Here is a 21,920-nt window from a genome sequence, read left to right on the forward strand (position 1 = left end):
CTTAGGGTCTCATCAAACCTAAATCTGGCCCTGCTCCCAATCACGAGGGCCAGATTTATACCCAAACTAAGTAAGCTACAGCTTAGGACTTCTGAATAAATTTTAAGGATCCCACAAAGACTAAATTTCTAGTTTTACACTACTGGTCTAAAAAGAAACAAGGGAAAACAGGCATTATCATTCTGATGTGGCAGAATTATTATGTTGTTGGGTGGGGAGGGGGCTGTCAATCTGAATGATGCCCTGATTCCCTTCCAATTCTTGGGGTCCCATACCTAGCGAGGGTTTGAATCTCTAGAGAGGATTCTATTAGGAATACTAGTCAGACAAGTTTCTTTGTAAGGCAATGACCTTAGAGGGCCACATAAGTGTCCCCCTCAACATCCCAAAAAGATTAGCTAAGTTGCAAGAGCTACAACTAAGAGATGGTTCCCTCCAGGCTAATGCATAGGCCTTTTCTCCACCGCACTCACCTAGCTGCTACATAGAAGAACAATACACAGTGTCTCTCTGTGTGAGAGAGCTGTGCAAAAAGCAGGCTGGAAGCTGGACACAAAGATATACTTGATCTGTGATGGATCCACAGCTTTGACTAATGGAGAAGCAAGATCTGTTGGGGTGTTAATGCTGTGAGCATCCCCCCTCCCCCAAATCTTATGCTCAGGTTGTATATATGTGTAAGTAAAGCCATATAGCCTAAGGACACCACAGTCTCTGCTGTCCGTCATTCCAGGAAACCAAACCCTGGGTAAGCCCTGAAATCCCAGGAATCTCTCACCACTGGGATGACGAGTAAAAAGGTAAAGGGACCCCTAACCGTTAGGTCAAGTCATGGACAACTCTGGGGTTGCGGCGCTCATCTCGCTTTACTGGCCGAGGGAGCCGGCGTACAGCTTCCGGGACATGTGGCCAGCATGACTAAGCTGCTTCTGGCAAACCAGAGCAACACACAGAAACGCCATTTACCTTCCCGCCAGAGTGGTACCTATTTATCTACTTGCACTTTGACATGCTTTCGAACTGCTAGGTTGGCAGGAGCTGGGACAGAGCAACAGGAGCTCACTCCTTTGTGGGGATTCGAACCGCCAACCTTCTGATGGGCAAGCCCTAGGCTCTGTGCTTTAGACCACAGTGCCACCCGCATCCCTAGGGTTACATTGTGCTTATAAATCTGTGCAGAAATAACTGATCTGCTTTTCATATATGCTAAGGAAGAATTAATAAAACATTTTCAAGTTATTTTTATTGCAAGATATATGTTTTAGTTAGATAGTTAGGTTTTAGTTGCATCTTTCATCTGGATTTCTACGTTGTGACCTGTGACTGTAATTCTACCCATCTGAGGAAGGACCACAGCTAAGTAATATAGCATCCATCTCCAGCAACAGCTGGGAAAGTCCCCAGTCTGGTACCCAAGAGAGTCGCTGTCAGTTAATGCAGACAATAATGAGATAGTAGGACCCATGGTCTGATTCAGTATAAGGCAGCTTCCTGCATTCTTGTTAATAACCTGCACAAAAAAATGCCAATGAAAAAATCAAGAGTGTAATCAATCACCCAGCTTTTCACTGACCTGGTTCAGTCTCTGAAGCTCATCTTCCATGGACTTCTTGTTGCTTTCTACCTCCTTCAGGAGAGACTAGGAGACAGATTGCAATGTCACAAACTCGCCCAGTCAGCCAGGCAATACTGTCCAACCCCAAAGAAAAACAGTGCCCTGGACAGATCTGCAACTTCACCATCCATTTAAAAAATGCATGCAGAAATCCTCAGGTTCAACTACATTTCCAGGTAAGAATAAGAATAGTCCCCCGAATGAAACCGCCAGACAGTACTGAGTTAGATGGCCTTTCTTAGTATATGGCAGCTCGTGGCCTGTTTCAGCTTTTGTGAGCATGGCCTCAACATGCTTGGAATCAAACCCACCTGGGTGAGCCTCTCACCTTTAACCTCCGGACTTCTTGCCGCAGGTCTGTCATTTCCAGCTGTAGCTGCTCCAACTCTTCACTGTCATTGCAACTGACGGAGTCGAAAGTCTGTAAGTAAGGATTTCCAGCAGCTGTGTTAGTCTCATTGCAATGAAAGTCACAAAGAGTCTTGTGTCACCTTAAAGACTAACATATTCATTATGGGTGTTTCATTTCCTTCTGATCTCATCCCCCAAATCGTGAACATGATCGTGTAACTCGGAATAACACTTCATGCAACTGATGAAGAGGACTGTGGTTTGTGGACACTTGGGCCATAAATTTTTTGTTTGCTCCTATTTTCAGGTGGGATCATTGCAACGCACCCCCAGTTATTATTACTGCATAATTATAAGGTTATTGTATAATGTTAGAAGGGTGTATGGCTGTGAGGGGTGTGTGATTATGACAAAAGGACTATGCATGTCTTAATTTGCCACCGCACTACTGGCTATCATTAAGTAAGCAAACACACTTCAGAAGATGGGCACAGCCAGTTCCCCAGCCTGGAGCAAGCATGGGAAAAGGAAGAAGAAACTTTGGACTAGCCCAAGGCTGACCAGAGAATGGAAAGCTGATGTGTCCAGTAGGGTGGCCACTTCATGCTGAGTGAAGAGCACTGAGTTGGAATTGAGGCTGGCCTCCTCGAGCTCCTCTGGCAGCAGATCCCTCAGTGCTTGGAGGACGTCTGTGATGGAAAAGGAAAGGCTTAGAAGAGGTGCACAGCGGCGAGAGACCAATGAAATCTCTTGGTGCAGCAGTAAATGCATACATTTTAACCCAGAACACCACTGGATCTCTTGAATGGGGGATGAAGTTCTGAAACAAGGACTGCGCCTACTTTTTTTTGAAACAAGCTGAACACCACTCCAATCCTCCATCTCCCAACTACTGCTTTTCACTAACCCACACTTGCAGACTACCGCGCTACTGTGAAATGTGCAAAACTTAAACCGAGCCCTTCAAGATATACAAAGCAACCTGCCTCAGAAGGGAAGCAGAGCTAATATGCAACACAAAAGGAAAAGGAAAACATAAGCGACTTTCTCCTCCAACACTGTAAAAACTTTGGAAGCCACAACTTTAAACAAAGACAGTGTAACAGAACAGGGGGATGTGTGTGTATGTGTATGACTGTAATTGTGTTTTTGTTTTGTTTTTAATTCAATTTCGTTGTACTATTTAAAGTACAATGACAATAAAGTATCTATCTAACTTTGGTGCCCATAGTAGGTTATTTCAGAAACAAATCTAAACCATGGTTTTCAAAAGCTGCAGTTTAGACTCTAAGGGATGAGTTCTGTAGCAGGCATACAAGCCAACCATGAGCTGCCAGATCCTTTCCTTCATCACCTTCCCTGATGCTGTCCCAAACAGTGGCATCTGAGAGTGGAGCAATGTCCCAAACCATAGGAGCCATGTCCCCAAACCATGGGACAGGACCAAAGCCTCAAACTATGGTCTCAGATCCTGGTTATTGCACATGCTCACTCACATCTCATACACCATCACCTTGTTTTGTTGGACAGTGTTGGCTGTGATGACAACAGTGGGAGTGCAGAAAAGCCTACCTGGGCTGCCTATGTATTTGCTCTTCCCACTTGCCCTACAGGGCAGCTCACTCAGGGCTTCCCAGGATTCCCTGGCTGGCTGAGCATGCCCACCCAATTAGGGTTACCATATTTCAAAAAGTAAAATTCCTTACACCCACAAAGTTATTGAGCTTTTTTTAGAAGGCCCCAAAACTGTTGACCTTTTAAAATAACCAAAAATAGCGGTTTCAAGCCATACATGCCCCCTGCCGCGAGTTTGTCCTTTTTTATATATATAATGTGCTTCCTTGGGGGAGGGAGTGACTCCCTGATCTAGGAGATGCTATATTAATGAGGGAAACTTCCAGAATTGCATGAACCTTGAAAGAGCCACAGTGGTACCTCGACTTACGAATTTAATGTGTTCCTAACACACATTCGTAAGTCGAAAAAAATTGTAAGTCAAATCCCATAGGAATGCATTGGGAGAAAAAAAATGTAAGTAGAAGCAACCCTATCTAAAAATTCGTAAGTAGAAAAAATCCTATCTAAAACGCATCCAAGATGGCGGACGGAGCTCCATTCGTAAGTAGAAACATTCGTAAGTAGAGTTATTTGTAAGTAGAGGTACCACTGCATTTGCAAAACTGAGCTACAGAGGGCAGCACCTCTCTACTTTTCACTAGCTGCTGAGCAAAGCTTTTTCTCAGATAGTACAGTATTTCTCTTGTTTACTTTTTCTGGGTACAGTTTGGGCCAGCAATGCTTTCTACTGCTCCAGCTAATTCCATCTAGGTGCTTTCAGTGCCCCCCCCCCCAATTTCTTCATGGGAGTGGAAGAAAAAAATAAATAAATACTGTATCAAGTCCACGCTGCTGAAACTCACCTCCATAGGCTACTGTTCCCTGAGAGTCAGTTGTCAAACTTTGCCGCAACTGCCTCTTCTTCTCCTCATTCACATCAAGACTTAAATATTGCAGCATCTGATTTCGGGGAAAGAAGCAGCGGGTTTTGCAATGCAGATTTCCATGGGGAGAGGGATTGATTATCAAACAAATCTGGGAACTGTAGCTCTGGGAGGGGATCCCTTAACAACAGTCAGCACCCTTAGCAAACCACAGCTCCCGTAATTTGTTGGGGGAACTATGACTGCCCAAAGCGGCGTCATAGGATGTGGTGTGAATGTGGCCTCCGTTTTGAGTGGGACTTTCTTGTCAGACTCACCAGTTCAAGTTTGCCATCCTTGAGGCGAATGTGAGGATCCAGGGCCACTTTTGGCTTGGTGGCTGGAGCCGCTCGCTGGTTTGAAGAGGAAACAGGAGCTGTAAGACAAGAAGTCACCATTCATCTTCACGATCAATGCAAGGATGCCTGCTCCTTGCACTGGGCGCCAAAAAAATAAAAGTCTGTTGGACTCTGCTTTCTCCCTCTCTCTCTCTCCCCCCCTCGAATTCCTGTAGGGCAGAATTTAAGCCTCACTTGCTTCCACATGCGAGGGGAGCAGGGAGACAGGCAGAGAGAAGGGTGAAGGACAGGATCCAGGAAGAAATGGGCTGGGATGGAAGCGGCATTGGTAATGGTTGTATCGTTACTGCAGTTCTTCTTTGGTCTGGGTGACAAAGCCAAATCTAAACCCAACAGAACTACGAAGTTAACGGAAGAGTTTCTGCTTGCAATCTAGAGGTTTAGCGGAGCAGTGGGCCCTGCTAGGTGGCTAAGAACAGCAGCTGGCCCTGCTGTTGGGCAGTTGTGTGAGGCTGATTGTCTCCCATTGTGGAGAGCTGCCTGGTGGAAGATCACCCTGAAGGCAGCTCCTGATGGCCACCCCCTGTACCTCTCAGGTGAGGAGGGTGTTTCACAGGAAGGTTGGAAGAAGCAGCAGAGGAGCCACCCTCACAAGCGTAATCCAGCTAAATCCTCAACTCCGCTAGTCCCTGCCAAGCACAGAAGAGCTTTGTATGTGGCCTGAGGGAACTGACAGGGTTTGCAGGATTTGTCACCCACCATTCAGCCCAGGCGGGTTCAAGGACAGAGCAACTCCCCCTCTGCCTCCTTGCTAATCGGGATTAACCAGGGGGTTTTGCTCATTAGATCAGAACACAGATTTCCCAGGTGCACCTAAAGGCCAGCCGGCACCCATCTCCTCTCCCTCTCCCTCTCCCTCTCCCTCTCCCTCTCCCTCTCCCTCTCCCTCTCCCTCTCCCTCTCCCTCTCCCTCTCCCTCTCCCTCTCTCTCTCTCTCTCTCTCTCTCTCTCTCTCTCTCTCTCTCTCTCTCTCTCTCTCTTTCTGATAGCTCCCTTCTGTCTGTGGCTAGACCAAGATGGAGTCCTGCCCTGACTGTGGCAGAGATCACTCTGAATATAACTCAATCTTTCTTTGAACCAGCGGTGTCGTTCTCTGTTGAGGGCTGCGCTCACATGAAGAAAGGGGCAGGTTGGGAAACAAAATGGGCAGCCAGATCCAGCCACTTAACACTGTTCAGATGGAACCTGGGAAGGGCCACAGCTCTGTGGTAAAACAGCTGTTTCGCATGTCCCAGGTTCAATTCATGGCATCTCCAGAAACCCCGAGGAACCACTGAGGGAAACTGAAATAGATTTGCCCATCATTCTTTGGGAATAATCCCATCAGGTCTTAATTCTGAAATTATGTGTAAATGTAGACTGCAGCAACTTGGTCTCACTCCTAACTTGTAACTGAGTCAGTGGGCTGGAGGTACCAGAACTTCTGTATCCCATTACTAATCTTTTGACTCATCCAGTCTCCTTTGCAATACTTCCTGCCACATAAGGAGAGTGGTATAGGTGGCTATGAACACATGTTGAAGAGAATCCAAATTGCCTTTAATTAACTTATGACATATGAGAAGGGGACGTCAGAAGACAAGATGGTTGGACAGTGTTCTCGAAGCTACGAACATGAGTTTGACCAAACTGCGGGAGGCAGTGCAAGACAGGAGTGCCTGGCGTGCTATGGTCCATGGGGTCACGAAGAGTCGGACACGACTAAACGACTAAACAACAACAACAACTTATGACATCCTGTTACACCTGCCCGATCTCCTGTTATGTGCAGAGCTTTTTCTGAATGGAGGAAATATTGTGTGTGATCTTCAGGTGGTAGGGATGGACGTATCAGTCAAATTTAGTTTATCTCAGTTTCTTGGTCCCCCCCCCCCAAAAAAAAACTTCAGTTCTCGACATTTTCACAGCAGTTTGCAATTTTTTTAAAAAATAAAAAGGTCCTCCTGAAAATCCACGAGGAACTTAGAAAGAAATTCTGTGTTTTCCTGATCACATCTAGTTTGACCTGTCACCTAGTCAGGGCCGTCTTAACCATATCTGGCGCCCTGGTGCCAAGATCCCTCCGGCGCCCCCCATGAGTGAGGCGGGCAGGAGGGGCGCGCGGGGAGCTGAGAGGTGCAGAGGAGGCAGCCCCAGGCTCGTGCTCCCTGTGCGAAGCTCTGGAGGCGCACGGCGAGCATGAGCCTGGGGCCGCCGCGCTGCGCCTCTCAGCTGTTCAAGCGGCCCCAGACCAGTGCTCCCCGTGCACCTCTGGAGAGCGGCCTGCAGCCGCTCAACAGCTGAGACAGAGGCGTGGCAGAGCCGCCTGAAGCTGCTCAACAGCAGAGGCGCACGGAGGCAGACACCAGCATTCGGCGCCCCTTCCGCGTCCCTGATGGCCAGGCGCCCTGGCGCCTTGCGCCACCTAGCCCAGGCCTAGGGACGGCCCTGTGCCTAGTCTTCTTCTTACAAGCTAGATTTCCATGTAAGAACAGTACAGGAAAACAATCTACAATGTGTATCCTGCCCCCTGCTCCCCTGAGTTCTGAGGTGGTACAGTCCAGGAAGGACTTCAGTGGCTTATTTTAGTGATGGGCTGATTTATCCCACCGGTTCAACATGCCATTGAGGAAGTCCCCCTACCGGAAATGGTGAGCTCTGGCGGACAGATGTCTGGAGATGGAGAAGGCACAGGGAAGGGACTGTCGTGTCTGCTCTGGAAAAGAAAAGGAAAAATGCAACAGAAGACATGTTGACTGGGCAAAAGCTAAGAGCATGAAAGGCAAAAAAGAGATGCAAAAGTTTCCCTTGGAGCCACAACAAAGTGAAGCGCCATTTGAGCAGCCACAAAGATTCTTCAGCTTCACAAGTGTTGGTGTGGAAAAAGGGTTGTATTCAATGCTGAATTCAATTCAGAGTAGATTCATTAAAATTACTGAACACGACTAACAGATTCATTAATTCCCATGGCTCTACTCTGAGTTGGACATACAGTCCAGCAAACTGAATAGGCAAGTGAATCTACCTATGGCAGGGATTGCAAACACGGTGCCCAAGGGCACAAAAGTACACACAGAGAACAACCCTGAGGTCCACAGAGCCACCTGATCCCCCCCCCCTGAAATGCTAGTGGAAAGAAGCATTCTCTCTCTGAATGGTGCCCACAACAGTTCCTTCAGTCTGCAAATGTGCCCACTGACCAAGGTTTTGGCCTAAGGTTTTGCCCACCCTGTCATTCTTCAGATCAGGTGGGCTGTCCAAGTCTGCTTGCTTGATATATCTCTTTCCCCTCACCAAATGTGTGCTGTGGGTATCGGTGATGGCATGGACATTAGCCAATAGGGACTGTCACAATGGTAAACTACACTGAAGATGTGGGATATCCCCCCCCCCAACATACACACATACACCAGAGCTTGCCAAAAGACCAAAAACGAGTTGAGTCTGTTTGCAGAGCAGAGAAGGATCTTTCAAGCAGCCTTTGCCACTCTCAAACATCATGTGAGCATTTGCTCTTGCAATATTTTAGTGGAATGCCCTAAAAGAAACAAGCAGAAGAGCAAATGTGTCTGTGATCATAAGGGCAAGCAGAAGAAAAAGTCATGTTGACTTTGGATGTGGACCCTGAATACACTACAATAGAAGTGGCTCACCAGATGAGGTGGGGCTATGATAGCATGCCATCAGGGGTATCACTGCTGCTTACTAGGAGAAAGGTGGAGGATGGGTGAGGTCGCATGCTGCAAGCTCACAGGTAGGAGCACTAGATTGGCTCCATCACTGTGCTGGCACCAAGTCACCTTCGCCACTGCCTTGCTCTTCCTGGTAAGCAACAGCAGCCCACTTTCCAGAGAGCCAGCAAAACAGGTCTGCTTCACCTGGTGAGCCACTTCTGACTACAGCCATAGACCAGATGGTCACAACATTTGTCCATAGCATCCTGGGAACTGCAGCCTCAAATGACAATTGGAGAATTTTGTTTCAAAACTCTTATCTTTTCCTCACTCGGAATCACAGCTCCTAAAGTTATGGGGAGCGAGGGAATATTTTGTGGCATAGACTTGGTGCTTTTCATAGTAAAATCCCTGCTATCCAAGGGGTGGGGTTGGGGAGAGGAAAGCTTGCTATCAATACTACCAGACATCCCCTGTCCTGTCTAGGACCCTTCTGTCAACAGGAGTGTGCTCCAGACAGCTCAGAAAGATCCCACTGCAAAAACAACAAGCTGGCTATTTTTTAAACAGAAGAGACATCATTTGAAAAGCTCTAGACAGCACCCTCACCCTGAACAAGGAGAGGGCAAGTGGGCCCAAGCTGCTATACGCCACCTCTTTCCCCAAACAAGTAATCCATGAGGATTATGGCCAAGATCAAATCCTGTTGGAAATGAAGAACATTTGGGTGAGATCTTTGTGAGTTCATTGAGTCTCGCCACCTTACCTCAGGGGATCTCACGTGGACTTTCAACCTGCAGGTGCTCAGGCCGTTCCCCACAGCTTTAGTCGGCAAGGAATGGGTGCTGTTGTGAGCTGAGAGTCCGGGATGGAACCGTCCTCTTCCGGAAATAAAGGCCACTTCAGTGTTTCCCTCATGTCTTAAAAACAAAAGAGAAACCAATTTGGAACTAAACAGCCTCATACCCGGGAATTCTGAGATGCCAGAATATCGCTACAGTTTTGAAAGGTTCCGTCTGCCATCTTGATTCAAAATGGTGGCCAGTTGTAGCCAAACATAGACCAACCCCCCCCCCAAAAAACCCCTCTTCCCATGCGCCATGTGGCTGTGTGGACATTGCAGCCTGAAGGGCTGTGGAATTTCTGTTCCTTGGAATATGGTCAAAAACAAGGTTGGACAAGCATAAGCTTGCAAGAGGAACATGCTTCAGTTGCCTGGAACCAACCTCATTGTAGACACATTTTTAAATGCAGTGCACTTTTTTAAAGGGGTACTGAGATTGACATTTTGATCTGCAAGTGGGAATTAAGGCAGCTTTGGCTATCTCAACTCTGTTCAAGATCTCCCACTGCAGTTCTTCCAGCACCACATCATTAGCATCCAAAGGGCTTTCAGAAAGTCTCCTTTACCTGAATTTTGTTTTCGCAAGAATCCTTTTGGCCTCTTCATGTGTGGCCCCCACCAGAGAGTCTTTATTGACAGCGATGAGCTGGTCGCCCACCCGGAGACGGCCATCCTGTAAGAGTGCCGGAGAAGAATATCTCTGTGAGATCAAGCTTCATGGAACATGGAGGAGTGAGGTGAATCAGGACCACATTATTTCCTCAGTTGTACTTCGCTAGGAGTAGTTAACCTTTATTGGCCTGAGAGTCACACTCACCCTTGACCAACCATCTGATGGCTGCATGCCGGTGGTGGATGTGGCCACACCGACCCACACATTTGCACATGCAGCACACACATTACACACACTTTAGAGATGGCTCAGCTGAGGAGAGAGACTATGGTTGCTCACTTCACTCATCACCATACCTGCCAAGTCTCCCGTATTCCCCGGGAAACCCCCGTTTTTCCGGCTGTTCCCAGCTGAAAAAACGGATTTTTTTGTTTCCCCCCGGTTTATTCTGGCGTGGTAGCCATTTTGGAACTGGGCGGAGCATGCTCAGAAGCGACTTTTGATGCCGCTTTGCCCAGTTCCAAAATGGCTGCAGCGCGACTTCTGGTGTGGCGGCCATTTTGGAACAGGGCAGAGCAGCATCAAAAGTAGCTTCTGAGCATGCTCCGCCCAGTTCCAAAATGGTTGCAGCGCTACTTCCGGTCTGCTACTTCTGGTCCAGTCCCTTATTTCTCAGGCCGGAACTTGGCAGCTATGCTCATCACATGATCAATCTGATGATCTGGAAGGTGGAGATTTGTATCTCTACCAGGGTGAAGAGGTTTAAACCGCTCTACTCATCACAGCATTATATCTTTCCCCCCTTTTTATCACCATCCCCAAAATTGGTGAGGGACCAGAACTATCTTCTGGGAGGGTACTTGATCCAGTCCCTGAGGATAGGAGTTAGCTATTGCTGTTCAATCTGCTTGACACTCACTCAATGGTGAGTGGGGTCAGAGGAAAAAGTGGGTGGAGCAATGGATGTGAGTTTTCTTTTGTGTGGCTGGCTATTTTCGACACACACACACTCGCACACTCCTTGCTGAGGGGCTGTGGACTCAGAAGAGTTCCAGGGGCTCGATGGAGAGTCTGGTGGGGTGGCACATGCCTTGAAATATAGCAGTGCCAGCCTGAAGCTGTTCAAATGCTCAGCTCACCCTGTAACAGTCGCCTTCTGGTTGCACTTCTTGGATGTAAACCATGGGCCCATCCGGCCGGTTGGCCCCTCCTCCGATGGTCACACCCAGCCCAGAGGATTTTGCTATAGAGATGCTCTGGATCCCAGATTCGATGGAGCAACTGCAAGGGAAGAGGGTAGCAGGTTAGTGGAAGATGTTAAGAAGAACCCAGCTGAATCAGGCAAGGAACTTGTATCCAACAGCAACCAGCCATGAGAAACGTAGGGAGAGGCCTTACAAAGAGTCATACCACTGGTCCACCCAAGCTCAGTATTGTCTACACCAGTGTTTCCCAACCTTGTGCCTCCAGCTGTTTTCGGACTACAATTCCCATCATTCCTGACCACTGGTCTTGCTAGCTAGGGATGATGGGAGTTGTAGTCCCAAAACATCTGGAGGCACAAGGTTGGGAAACACTGGTCTACACTGGCAGTGGCTCCCCAGTATATTGCCCAATCTCTCTCAACCCTACATGGAAATGCTATGGATTAAACCCAGGTCCTTCTACATGCAAAACTGATGTTCTACTACCCTTCCGATTTGTACCTCTTAGAGGCACACAAGCAGAATATGATGGCAATAGCCCATCCGCAGTGTTTCTCTGCAGCATCTGGCACAGTCGTACCTTGGTCTAAGAACAGTCCTGTTAACAAACGATTCGGGCAATGCACTCCACAAAACTGGAAGTAGGTGTTCCAGCTAGCGAACTTTGCCCCAGAAGACAAACGGAAGCCGACCGGTGGAAGGGCACTGGGGGCAGGAAGCCTCATTGGGGAAAGCATGCCTTGTTTTAAGAACGTTTTCAGTGTAAGAACAGGCTTCCGGAATGAATTAAGTTCACAAACGGAGGTACCACTGTATTCAGCAGTAGACTGCCATTGACCATGGAGGTCATAGCCATCAGCAGGAGGCAAATCACATTCAGACTTCAAATTCACCTAATGACCTTTTGGCTCTCATAGTCTCGTGGTGCAGGAAAAACCCAAAAGCTCCATCAAGATCCTTCCTGCTATGTCCACAAGGTAGGATCTTCCACATACCCCTGTCTCAAACTATACTCACTATCGCTCTATGATAGGCCCATCCAAACTTCACGAAAATAAGAGGTAATATAGCCTTTCCTGGACTGTTTTCCATTTAAGGCGGCTAGTGGAAAGAGTACAGTTGTCAGGGACCAGGAGACAAATGGAGGCAAGGACTGTGAACCTGAAGGGGGAAGGCAGCATGGGGCTACCCCAGAAGCAAAGCTATCACATGAACCCGCAGAGTCAGTGCCCCTTCTCGGCCCAAGGAGGTGACACTACCATTGTCCAACTTGGAGGACTGTAACAGGTAGGTAGCCGTGTTGGTTTGGCGTAGTCAAAACAAAATAAAAAAATTCCTTCCAGTTGCACCTTAGAGACCAACTAAGTTTGTCATTGGTATGAGCTTTCGTGTCCATGCACACTTCTTCAGATAGGAGAAGACCTCCAGATAGAAGAAGACCTGGGAAGGCCTGAGGCTTACCCACTCCACCACAGTAGGAGATTACTGGAAATGAGTGTGTGGTACCAACAATGAGACTGCTTCTGGTGCTACTGTTTTAAAAGGGCTCACTTGTAGCTGGTTCCTTGCTGGAGCAACTTCAGAGCTCTGTGATCCCCAGACCACCACCTGAGCTGGGTATCCAGCCTGAACCCTGTTCCCCTCGGTATCCAGCTTGTGTTCTGCTGGAACTTCACCCCACCTTGCCTTGTCTCCTGCCAGAACATCACCTGGTCTTACACCTTGGCTGGGCTTTGTCACACCACAGAGCAAGGCAACGTGTTTCAAAGCTCCGCGATGTGAAGCAAAGACAGAACTCCATGCATGTAGAAAGCTAACACCTCCTGGAAAAGGCTAGGCAAAAGCCCTTTCTCCCAACATGCCGGTTATTCGCTTTAATGAGGCAGGGGGATGTGGCACGTCCATTCTTACGGGAGGTGCATCTGCCACACAAATGGCTGCGCAGCATGCCCGAGGAGGATGTGTGCACATGCGCACTCTCATCCGCCAGGATGCTCCACACGTGATGGAGCACAGATAGGTGATCCAATGGGATTGCAGCCAACCACTGACACCTCTCAAGAGTACAGGATCAGAGGAACTCTGATCTTTAAAGCCCTATGCGGCTTGGGACCCTTGTACCTGCGGGACCGCCTCTCCTGGTATGCCCCGCGGAGGACCTTAAGGTCCACAAATAACAACATTTTGGAGATCCCGAGCCATAAGGTGGCTAGATTGGCCTCAACTAGGGCCAGGGCCTTTTCAGTATCGGCCCCGACTTGGTGGAACGCTCTCTCACAGGAGACCAGGGCCCTGCGGGATTTGACATCTTTCCGCAGGGCCTGCAAGACGGAGCTGTTCCGCCTGGCCTTTGGGTTTTGATTTGGGCCATTTTAAAATGAGGCTGCATTTTAAAACAATGTTTAAATCTAAATTGTATTTTAATCTGCATTTTAATCAATTGTTTTTCTTTCTTTTACATTTTATTGTAACTTTATTGATGCCAGCCGCCCTGAGCCCGGCTCTCACTGGGGAGGGCAGGGTATAAATAAAAATTTATGATGATGATGATGATGATGATGATGATGAAGTACATACTGCGATGGTGGGTGTGGCGTGTGTCCTGGATTCCCAATCAGTGGTCCGTGGGAATTTGCCGGGCTCAGCAACAAAGGGCTCTGGGAACGAGACGAAGACCCCGAGGACGTACTCTCCAAATACCTGCCTGAAGAACAAAGCCAAGGACACAGCTTGGAGGTGAATGAGAGACTTCCCTGGACATCAACAAGCTTCAAGCCACACTGAGAATGAAGGAAGGGCCTGAAGTTGGACACTCCTGCTTCCCTCCCCCACCCCATAGCCTCCCTCCAAGTGTGCTCCCTGCACCACGGAAGCAGTGGCACGCAGTGGAAGGCATCTGGTTCCTCGGGTGCCCATGAGGGTGGAGACTCTAGCCCTAGAGGCTGTGGTGGTCCAGGAGTTCCTCCTGGATGCATCTGTCTGACAGCCCCAGGAGCTGCTCTCTCCTGATCTCCAGCCTGATCAGTTTAGAGCCCTGAGTTTGAGCCAGCTCCTAAGGTGTCACCTCTACAACTCCTGACTCTGTGTCCGAATTGCTTGAAGCATAAAGAGCTGTTGAGCCATTTGACTGCAAGCAACAAGGGCTGTGATAAGTTGGACAGTGTGCAAAATTTAATAAAACTTCATTTTTAAAAAACATTTTTATTGGTTTTTAATAAAACTTCATTGGAAAAGGTGGGGGGTGACCGCTCAGTCCAGCAGCAATTCAGACACAGTGTCAGAACTTGTAGAGGTTCTGAGCTCACAGTGGTTAGTGAGATGGTTAAAATAGTTTCGGGCAGAAGCTGATCTGCAGTGGAAGAGAAACAATGACTAAGAGAGGACAGGATGGAAAATGAAAATATCTTACATCCCTAAGGATGTACTGTTTTGTTTTTTGTCCTCTTTCTTTCCTAGTTCCACAGCTAGTTCAATTCACTCAAGATAATAAATACTGACCCCCACCATGGAGAACCGGTGAGCTGCGTGCCGAACCTGTGTTGCTATGAGATCCGAATTTTTCCAGCAGTTCTGCAAATTCTCTCCTGGACAACAACAAGAAGAATGCTAATTAGTACAACTGTCTACCCCCAAATATAGTGTGTGTGAGAGAGTGTGTTTCATGATGTTTCAAAACCCCACTTATCTGAAACAAAGGTGAACTTTTCATAATTTTCCTTTCTTTCTAAAATTAGGTTTTCTGTGGCACTCCCCCCCCCCACAAAAAAACCCTCATCACATAGAATCTTATATCTGGCTAAAGGCAATAATGTTAAATTAATAATGTCAGTATTTTGCATCCTAAATTCAGTTTTCCACATTTCCACACCAGTTTGCAAATTTATTTATTTTTAAGTCCTCATGTCATGAAATTCATTCACATTTCGGTGCAAATTGATCATACTATGCACATTTTCCTATACAAGCTTGCCTCACACACACATTTTTGCAAAGCAAGCTTCTGCTAACTCAATGTATCAAATCAAACCAAACTTTATTCGCACAGCCAACAGGCCATAGCATCTAAGACAGTGTTTTTCAACATTTTTGGGGCAAAGGCACACTTGTTTCATGAAAAAAATCATGAGGCACACCACCATTAGAAAATGTTAAAAAAAATAACTCTGTGCCTATATTGACTATATATAAAGTAATTCTCCCACGGCACACCAGGCAACATCTCGCGGCACACTAGTGTGCCGCGGAACAGTGGTTGAAAAACACTGATCTAAGAATACAAATAGAACAAGTAAAAACACTAGGTAAAAAGGCCAGAACTCAACATATTTTTCTGTTATTTTCAGAAAGATTTGCCTTTGCCAGGTTTTGGAGGGTGGGGGGACACTCTACCCTGGTATATGCACTTCCCTATACATTACTCGTCAGCAGAACTGTGATGCCAAATTCGGAGCAGCATGGATTTCAATGAAAGGCTCTTTTTTGTTTTGTGCATTGTTTAGGAAAGTGGAAATTAAGTTCCTTCAAATGTGACCTGAATCAGATTTCTTCCCCATTCCTAAACAATATCAGGACCAGGGAAAATAAGGCTTGATGCAATGAGAAATCACATTTGCAATATGGATATTTGATCATGCCATGGAGACCTATAGAGAGTACAGGCTGAGCAAAGATTGGCCAGGCTGACCACTGACAGGCCAAGTCATTCATGATGTGAAAACAGCTGATTTCAAAAGAACAGAGCAGGTGGGGCAGGGAGGGGGCGATCTGGGCACCTCACCAACCCAGGTCACCTGATCTGCATCAGATATGCACCTCTGACCCTAAGGTGGAGACAAGGATGATTACTCCTTCAAGCTCAAGGGCACGGCTGAAAGATAATAAGGGATAAACAAAATAAAATAAAAATGCTTAAAAGGCCAGCATAAAACCACCCTCTCGCTCTCGCTTCCTCTTCTTCTTAATCTTGGCGATATGTATTGGTGTATTAAACATTTTGTGAGATGATTATGTAAGCGAAATCTCTACAAATCTTTGGCCCCCCAAAAAGATTATAGGCCAACTCCCCCTCTGGATGATCTTTTGCAGATTTAGTGCATAACTGATAGCAAAGGATGGCTGTAAATGTTGCTCAAATTTAACCGCCTTTCCTTGGGTTCGGTATGTTGTATTTGATTGACAGTAAATTCCTGGCCACTGAGGGGCAGGAAAGCCTCTTTATATTAGCAGACATCTGCTGCAGTTTAAAAGATGTGACTTTAGGAAGATACAACTGGACAGCGTGGAACATGGAAATTGCAGTTATCGCAAGAGTACAGAAGATTTCATCAGAGGACTCATAAGCCTACTGTAATGAGTTTGGGGGTGAGACTGAATGGGCTTTTGGGGTCCCCTTCAATCCGAAAATGAGATTCTGAAGAAAAGGAGACTGCTAAAATGGTCAAACCATTGTGCCATATAGGTTTGAGATGCTTCATAAAAAGCAAGCAAACAATTAATCAACAGCCAATCAGATCCAGTCAGATCACTTGGCCAGCTGTTTCCCAGTTGGTGGAAAGGAGGACCAGTCTTTTTTGCCAATGTATTCTGCCTGTTAAGGCTTAGATAATACACACACTATAGTCTTGATTCTCCTTCCCAGGATCTTGCTATTGATGAAGACAAGAATATCCATTATTAGTGAAAGGATTGTTTGGGTAGGGAAATCTAATCTCAAATGACACGCGCCCTCCAAGGCCAGCTGCTCTGAAATAAAATCAAAGATAGGAAACTGCAGTCAGAGCTACCAGGGTGGTATGTGTTAGCTAGTATACAGTTATTGTCTTCCAAAGCAACTACTCTATTCTGAACTTTAAAATGGAAAGCGTAATGCTGGTGGTCAACAAAAGAGGTTTAAAGACTCTCTCAAGGCAAATCTAAAAAAATGTAGCATAAACACCGACAACTGGGAAACACTGGCCTGCCAGCGCTCCAATTGGAGAACAGCCATTACCAAAGAGGTCATGGCTTTGAAGATGCTCGAACTCAGGACGAAAGGGAGAAACGTGCTAAGAGGAAGGCACACTTGGCAAACCCTTACCATGATCAACTCCCGTCCGGAAACCTATGTCCCCACTGTGGAAGGCCGCATGGATACAGAATTGGCCTCCACACTCACTGTTAAAACGGTGTTTATGGAAGACATTCTTACTCGGTTATGAGTGATCGCCAAAGAAGAAGACAGTTCAGGACCAGGTCATTTGAGAGACCACCTTATCCCTTATACACCCAGAGGACTGCTGTGGGCTGCAAGAGAGTTTCTCCTGATAGTTCCAAAGATCTCAGAAGCCCCTTACACAGCAACTCAGAGTGGGGCTTTTAGTGGGGCTGCCACTGTTCTGCAGAATACCCTTCATGTTGACATATGACAGGAGCCCAGGATTTGCACTCTCTAGAAACCGCTGAAGACATTTTTGCTTCGACTGGCTTTCCCAGCTGGATAAATGGATCTCTACCACAAGTGTCCATTTGCTTGGGTTCTAAATAGATTTGCTGTTTTTAACTTTTATTTACAGTATTGTATATGTAAATCACCCTGAGACGGTGGTTTAGAATAATAAATAAGCGGTCATGACCACTACCACCACCACCGCTCTTTGTTCCAAGTCTAGAAGAGCATCCTTCCTGTTTCCCTACAGCAGCCAAGTGCTTCTCAGAAGCCAACAAGCAGGTCTTTCAAGCAAGAGCCCTCTCCTCTTATTTATCCTTAGGCAAGATCCCAATTCAGGGGGACATGGCTTCTGAAGAGGGAGGTGCTGTGCAGCCAACAGATAAGGGTGAGAGCCAGCTCCTCCTCTGAGAGCACTTGCATACCCTCCAACATTTCTCCAGTGAAAATAGGGACATCTTATTCTGTAATAATAATTTTACAATTTACACCCCACCCATCTGACTGGGTTGCCCCAGCCACTCTGGGCAGCTTCCAACATACCATAAAAACATGAAACATTTTTTTTAAAAAAAATCCCTATACAAGGCTGCCTTCAGATGGCTTGGGGGGTCAGATAACTCCATACCCTCCAACATTTCTCAGATGAAAATAGGGACGTCCTAAGGAAAAGCAGGACATTCAAGGATCAAATCAGAAACTGGGACAGCTTCTGTAAATCTGGGACTGTCCCTGGAAAAGAGGGACACTTGGAGGATCTGCTTATGTAAAAGCAGTAAACTCTGAGCTGAAATGCACAAACTTTATAAGGCTGGCTTCACCATTAGGCAGAGTGTGGTAGCAGCCTCAGGTGGAATATACTGGGCTGGGCACAAGAATATGCCCTGCCCTGCACTAAGCTAGCCTGCTACCCTCAGGTCAGTGGAGGTTGGTCCATTCAGGCAAATATGGAACACTGCCCTGCCAACCTTAGCCAGCCCCCCATCTGCCTGCCTTCTTATTGCAACCTGTCCATGAGGTGGCACTGCCTTCCTTCTCCTAACCTCAGTGTGGAACTCAGCAGAGAAGAGGAAGCAGGAGGTGGGGGAAATGAGCTCTGCCTGTCATTGACTCCAGCTCCACTTACTGTTGGGTTCCTTGCCTTCCACCCTCCCAGTCCGAATGGGAACCAGCCAGCATTGCCTCAGGTGCAGTAGAGGATGCTAGTCCATTGCCAGTTTTGAAGGCAGAGTCAATGCCAGGCCAGTTGGCTTCTGTATATGGAATGTGTGAAGGAGGAACATTGTCCCGGCAGCAAAATGCCAACTCTGCACAATAAAGCTGCAATCCAGAGCACCCTTACGTGGGAGTAAGCCCCACGAATAGCTTACTTCAGAGTAAATATACAGGTGATTGCACTAGCATTCTGTAGCGGACCCACCACTTAATACCATCAATTAAAAATGTGGCGGATCCACTCCCACTATCTGCCCCCAATTAAATATAGTGCGCCCACCTCACGATACACCAGTTACACAATATATACACAATATATCTACAATATACCACAGATTATCTAGTGGGGGGACTTGCGTGAGTCTCAGTCAGGAGTTGACTGAACAAACAAGAAAGGTTTGATTAAACAAGAGGTTTATGAAACAAAGTGGGTCAGGAAATGCTTTCTTTCAGGTACAAGTTAACTTGTTTACTTCAGCTAACTCTAAGACGTCTCAGGCTTAAACACAACACTATAGGCACAGCTCTTCTTAAACTCCAGATACTAAAAATCAGTTGTTACACTTCAGGTGATAGATGTTCATATTTCTAGAACAGATGGTAAAAAGTCCAACTCAGTTTCTGTCACTTAGATATTACGGTTAAATACTTTCAAGACCTTACAGTTTTTCCTTCACAGCTTAATACTTTGGTTCATGAGCTAGGGGCACCCACTCTTTTAACAATCCCACACCTGAGGTCTTCTAAATGGTATAACAGGGGATCACCTCACCCCTTGTTACTGGATTGGGAGTCTTCGGTAACTAGAAGAACTCTCCCCTCCTGGCTATACAGAGACCCAGGCAGCTTGAATTCCCACAAGATCTACCTCTCCTGGTTCAGACTCAGCCCTCCCAGGACACACTTGTCTGTATACCTTTCCCAGACCCTTGATCCCGTTTCCCTATCCAAGCTACAAGGCTCTTTCCTCTCACTATGGATAGTTTCCTCAGTACTTATGTTTAACTTCACTCAGAACCAGTTTTCCTTATCTCACTCCCTAACTCCTAACTCCAGTCAAACCCTATCTCTTAACCTGAACCTTTGCCCCTTCTCAAAACCAAACCCTATCTCTCATTTTAAATCCAGCCATGTCTAACTCTCTCCCTCCTTTTATTCTCCCCTCACCCAAAGTGCTGTTTCTCCCCCTTCTATGGCTAGCTGACTCTATAGATAGACCATCAGCGAGAGGTTCCAGCACTCTGGTGGAGTTTCAGAGGAATTGCATCACCAGACTCTAGTCCAGGGGTCAGCCAACTTTTTCAGCAGGGGGCCAGTCCACTGTCCCTCAGACCTTGTGGGGGGGTGAATTATATTGGGGGGGGGATGAACGAATTCCTATGCCCCACAAATAACCCAGAGGTGCATGTTAAATAAAAGCACACATTCTACTCATGTAAAAACACACTGATTCCCGGACAGTCCACGGGCCGGTTTTAGAAGGTGATTGGGCTGGATCCGGCCCCCGGGCCTTAGTTTGCCTACCCATGCTCTAGTCTGTCTCTGCTGTCCATCATGCATTCCTCCCTGCCCCAGGTGTGGGGGAAAGTGAGTCCTTACCGGGCATCGTCATCTCGGGCAATAAGAAGGCGCATGTGGCTGGTGGCGGAAGCTGTCCTGAGGATATCCACCGCTCTGCAAGAAAGAAGAAAGACGGTGATATGCAGCAGGTGACTGACACTCACCGGGAGGCCTTTTCAGCCTGCGAAGCATCTTCAGACTTGGGTTTCCAGGTGTTAAGAACTTAAGAAGAGCCTTGTGAATCAGGCCAGAGGCCCATCAAGTCCAGCATCCTGAAACAAATCCAGAGCCCTGATCCAGAACGCCATACCTTTCGCTTGTAACGCCAAGCAAACTGTCTCCATTAACTTCTAAGATCTGGTCCCCCGGTTGCAGGCGGCCTAAATCAAGAAAACAGGCAAGAGAAGCGTCACACATATGTAAAAAGAACATACTCCCTATCCACAATTGCATGGGGACAATAGGAACACCAGCAGCTGCCTTATCCTGAGCTAGATCATTTGGTCCATCTAGCTCCATACTGTCTGCACTGACTGGCAGCGGCTCTCTGTCAGATGGGAATCTCTCTCTCTCTCTCTTTCTCATTTATTAACTTTTCTGATTTGCAATTTAGAGTATTCATTTAAATAACCTTAAAATATCAATTACTTCCCTCTTCTCTTTCCCCGGTTCATTTTGCATAACATGTTTTACATAAACTAAACCATTCAGTATTCCATGGTTACATCCACCAAAACGTATTGACACTGTTGAATTTATCTTAATGCTGCCAACGTTTTCAACAAATGGGAATCTCTCCACAGGGTCAGCATCACAAGGCCTTTAGGTCAGAAACAGAAGCAATAAATGGCACTTACCATCAGCATGAGCAACACCTCCTGGTAGGATTCTCTTAACGTAAACCCCATATTCCTCTCCAGTAAATTCTTTAATGCCTCCAATCACTTTAATGCCTATCAGGAAAACATAACAACATAACATAACATAACATAACAAACAGAACAGAACAGAACATACAACAACATAACATTTCCTTACTAAGAAGCAACTCCTACCCCATCCTCTGAAGGCACACCCACCCTACACACTAGTTTAAAAGACATGGGAATGCTGGGAATTGTTGGTCTGGTGAGGGGCCTGGAAGGGCTATGTACAGTGGCGTAGTAATAGGGGGGGTGCCCCAGGCAGCAGGCTGGACAGGGGGCATCAGGCTGAACGGGGCTGACCACCTCCGACGGCTACCGCCGCCGCACGATGCAGCCACTGCCATGGAGGAGAAGCCCCAATGCAACCGAGACTGCCTCACTCCGCGGCTTGCTCGCAGGGTTTGCCGCGTTGCATGCCTCTTGTGTGCGCATGCGCCGTGTGCCGTGCCGAGTGCGCCGTGCGTCATGATGCATGCGTTGTGACGGGCAATGCATGCACGCGGCGGACACCCCGCCCCCTGGCGGGGTGCCTTCGGGTTTGCCGCCCTGGGCAGCCAGGCTGCTAGCTACGCCACTGGCTAACTAAACATTGATATGTCAACAAAGAAAGTTGCCTCATACCAAGTTGGGCTGTTGGCCTATCTACCTCAGTATTGCCAACACTGACTGGCAGCA

The 21,920-nt window shown here is 47.2% G+C and overlaps 1 protein-coding gene across 1 annotated transcript in view; it reads right to left on the reverse strand.

Moving 5' to 3' along the window:
* Positions 1 to 21,300, reverse strand: part of LOC118092967 (syntaxin-binding protein 4-like) — a 32,199-nt gene extending 10,899 nt beyond the window's left edge. The window contains exons 1-14 of the mRNA XM_060282778.1: positions 21,177 to 21,300; positions 20,630 to 20,699; positions 20,359 to 20,433; positions 14,619 to 14,704; positions 13,698 to 13,824; positions 11,055 to 11,196; positions 9,869 to 9,975; positions 9,225 to 9,378; positions 7,428 to 7,500; positions 4,725 to 4,822; positions 4,387 to 4,483; positions 2,528 to 2,655; positions 1,944 to 2,036; positions 1,574 to 1,639 (exon numbers count right to left, since the gene is read on the reverse strand). Coding sequence (XP_060138761.1) covers positions 1,574 to 1,639; positions 1,944 to 2,036; positions 2,528 to 2,655; positions 4,387 to 4,483; positions 4,725 to 4,822; positions 7,428 to 7,500; positions 9,225 to 9,378; positions 9,869 to 9,975; positions 11,055 to 11,196; positions 13,698 to 13,824; positions 14,619 to 14,704; positions 20,359 to 20,433; positions 20,630 to 20,699; positions 21,177 to 21,300 — 1,440 coding nt within the window. The remainder of the gene's footprint in view (positions 1 to 1,573; positions 1,640 to 1,943; positions 2,037 to 2,527; positions 2,656 to 4,386; positions 4,484 to 4,724; positions 4,823 to 7,427; positions 7,501 to 9,224; positions 9,379 to 9,868; positions 9,976 to 11,054; positions 11,197 to 13,697; positions 13,825 to 14,618; positions 14,705 to 20,358; positions 20,434 to 20,629; positions 20,700 to 21,176) is intronic.
* Between the last annotated feature and the right edge of the window lie 620 nt (positions 21,301 to 21,920).

Source organism: Zootoca vivipara, chromosome 14 (genome assembly GCF_963506605.1).
Source record: "Zootoca vivipara chromosome 14, rZooViv1.1, whole genome shotgun sequence".
NCBI lineage: Eukaryota > Metazoa > Chordata > Lepidosauria > Squamata > Lacertidae > Zootoca > Zootoca vivipara.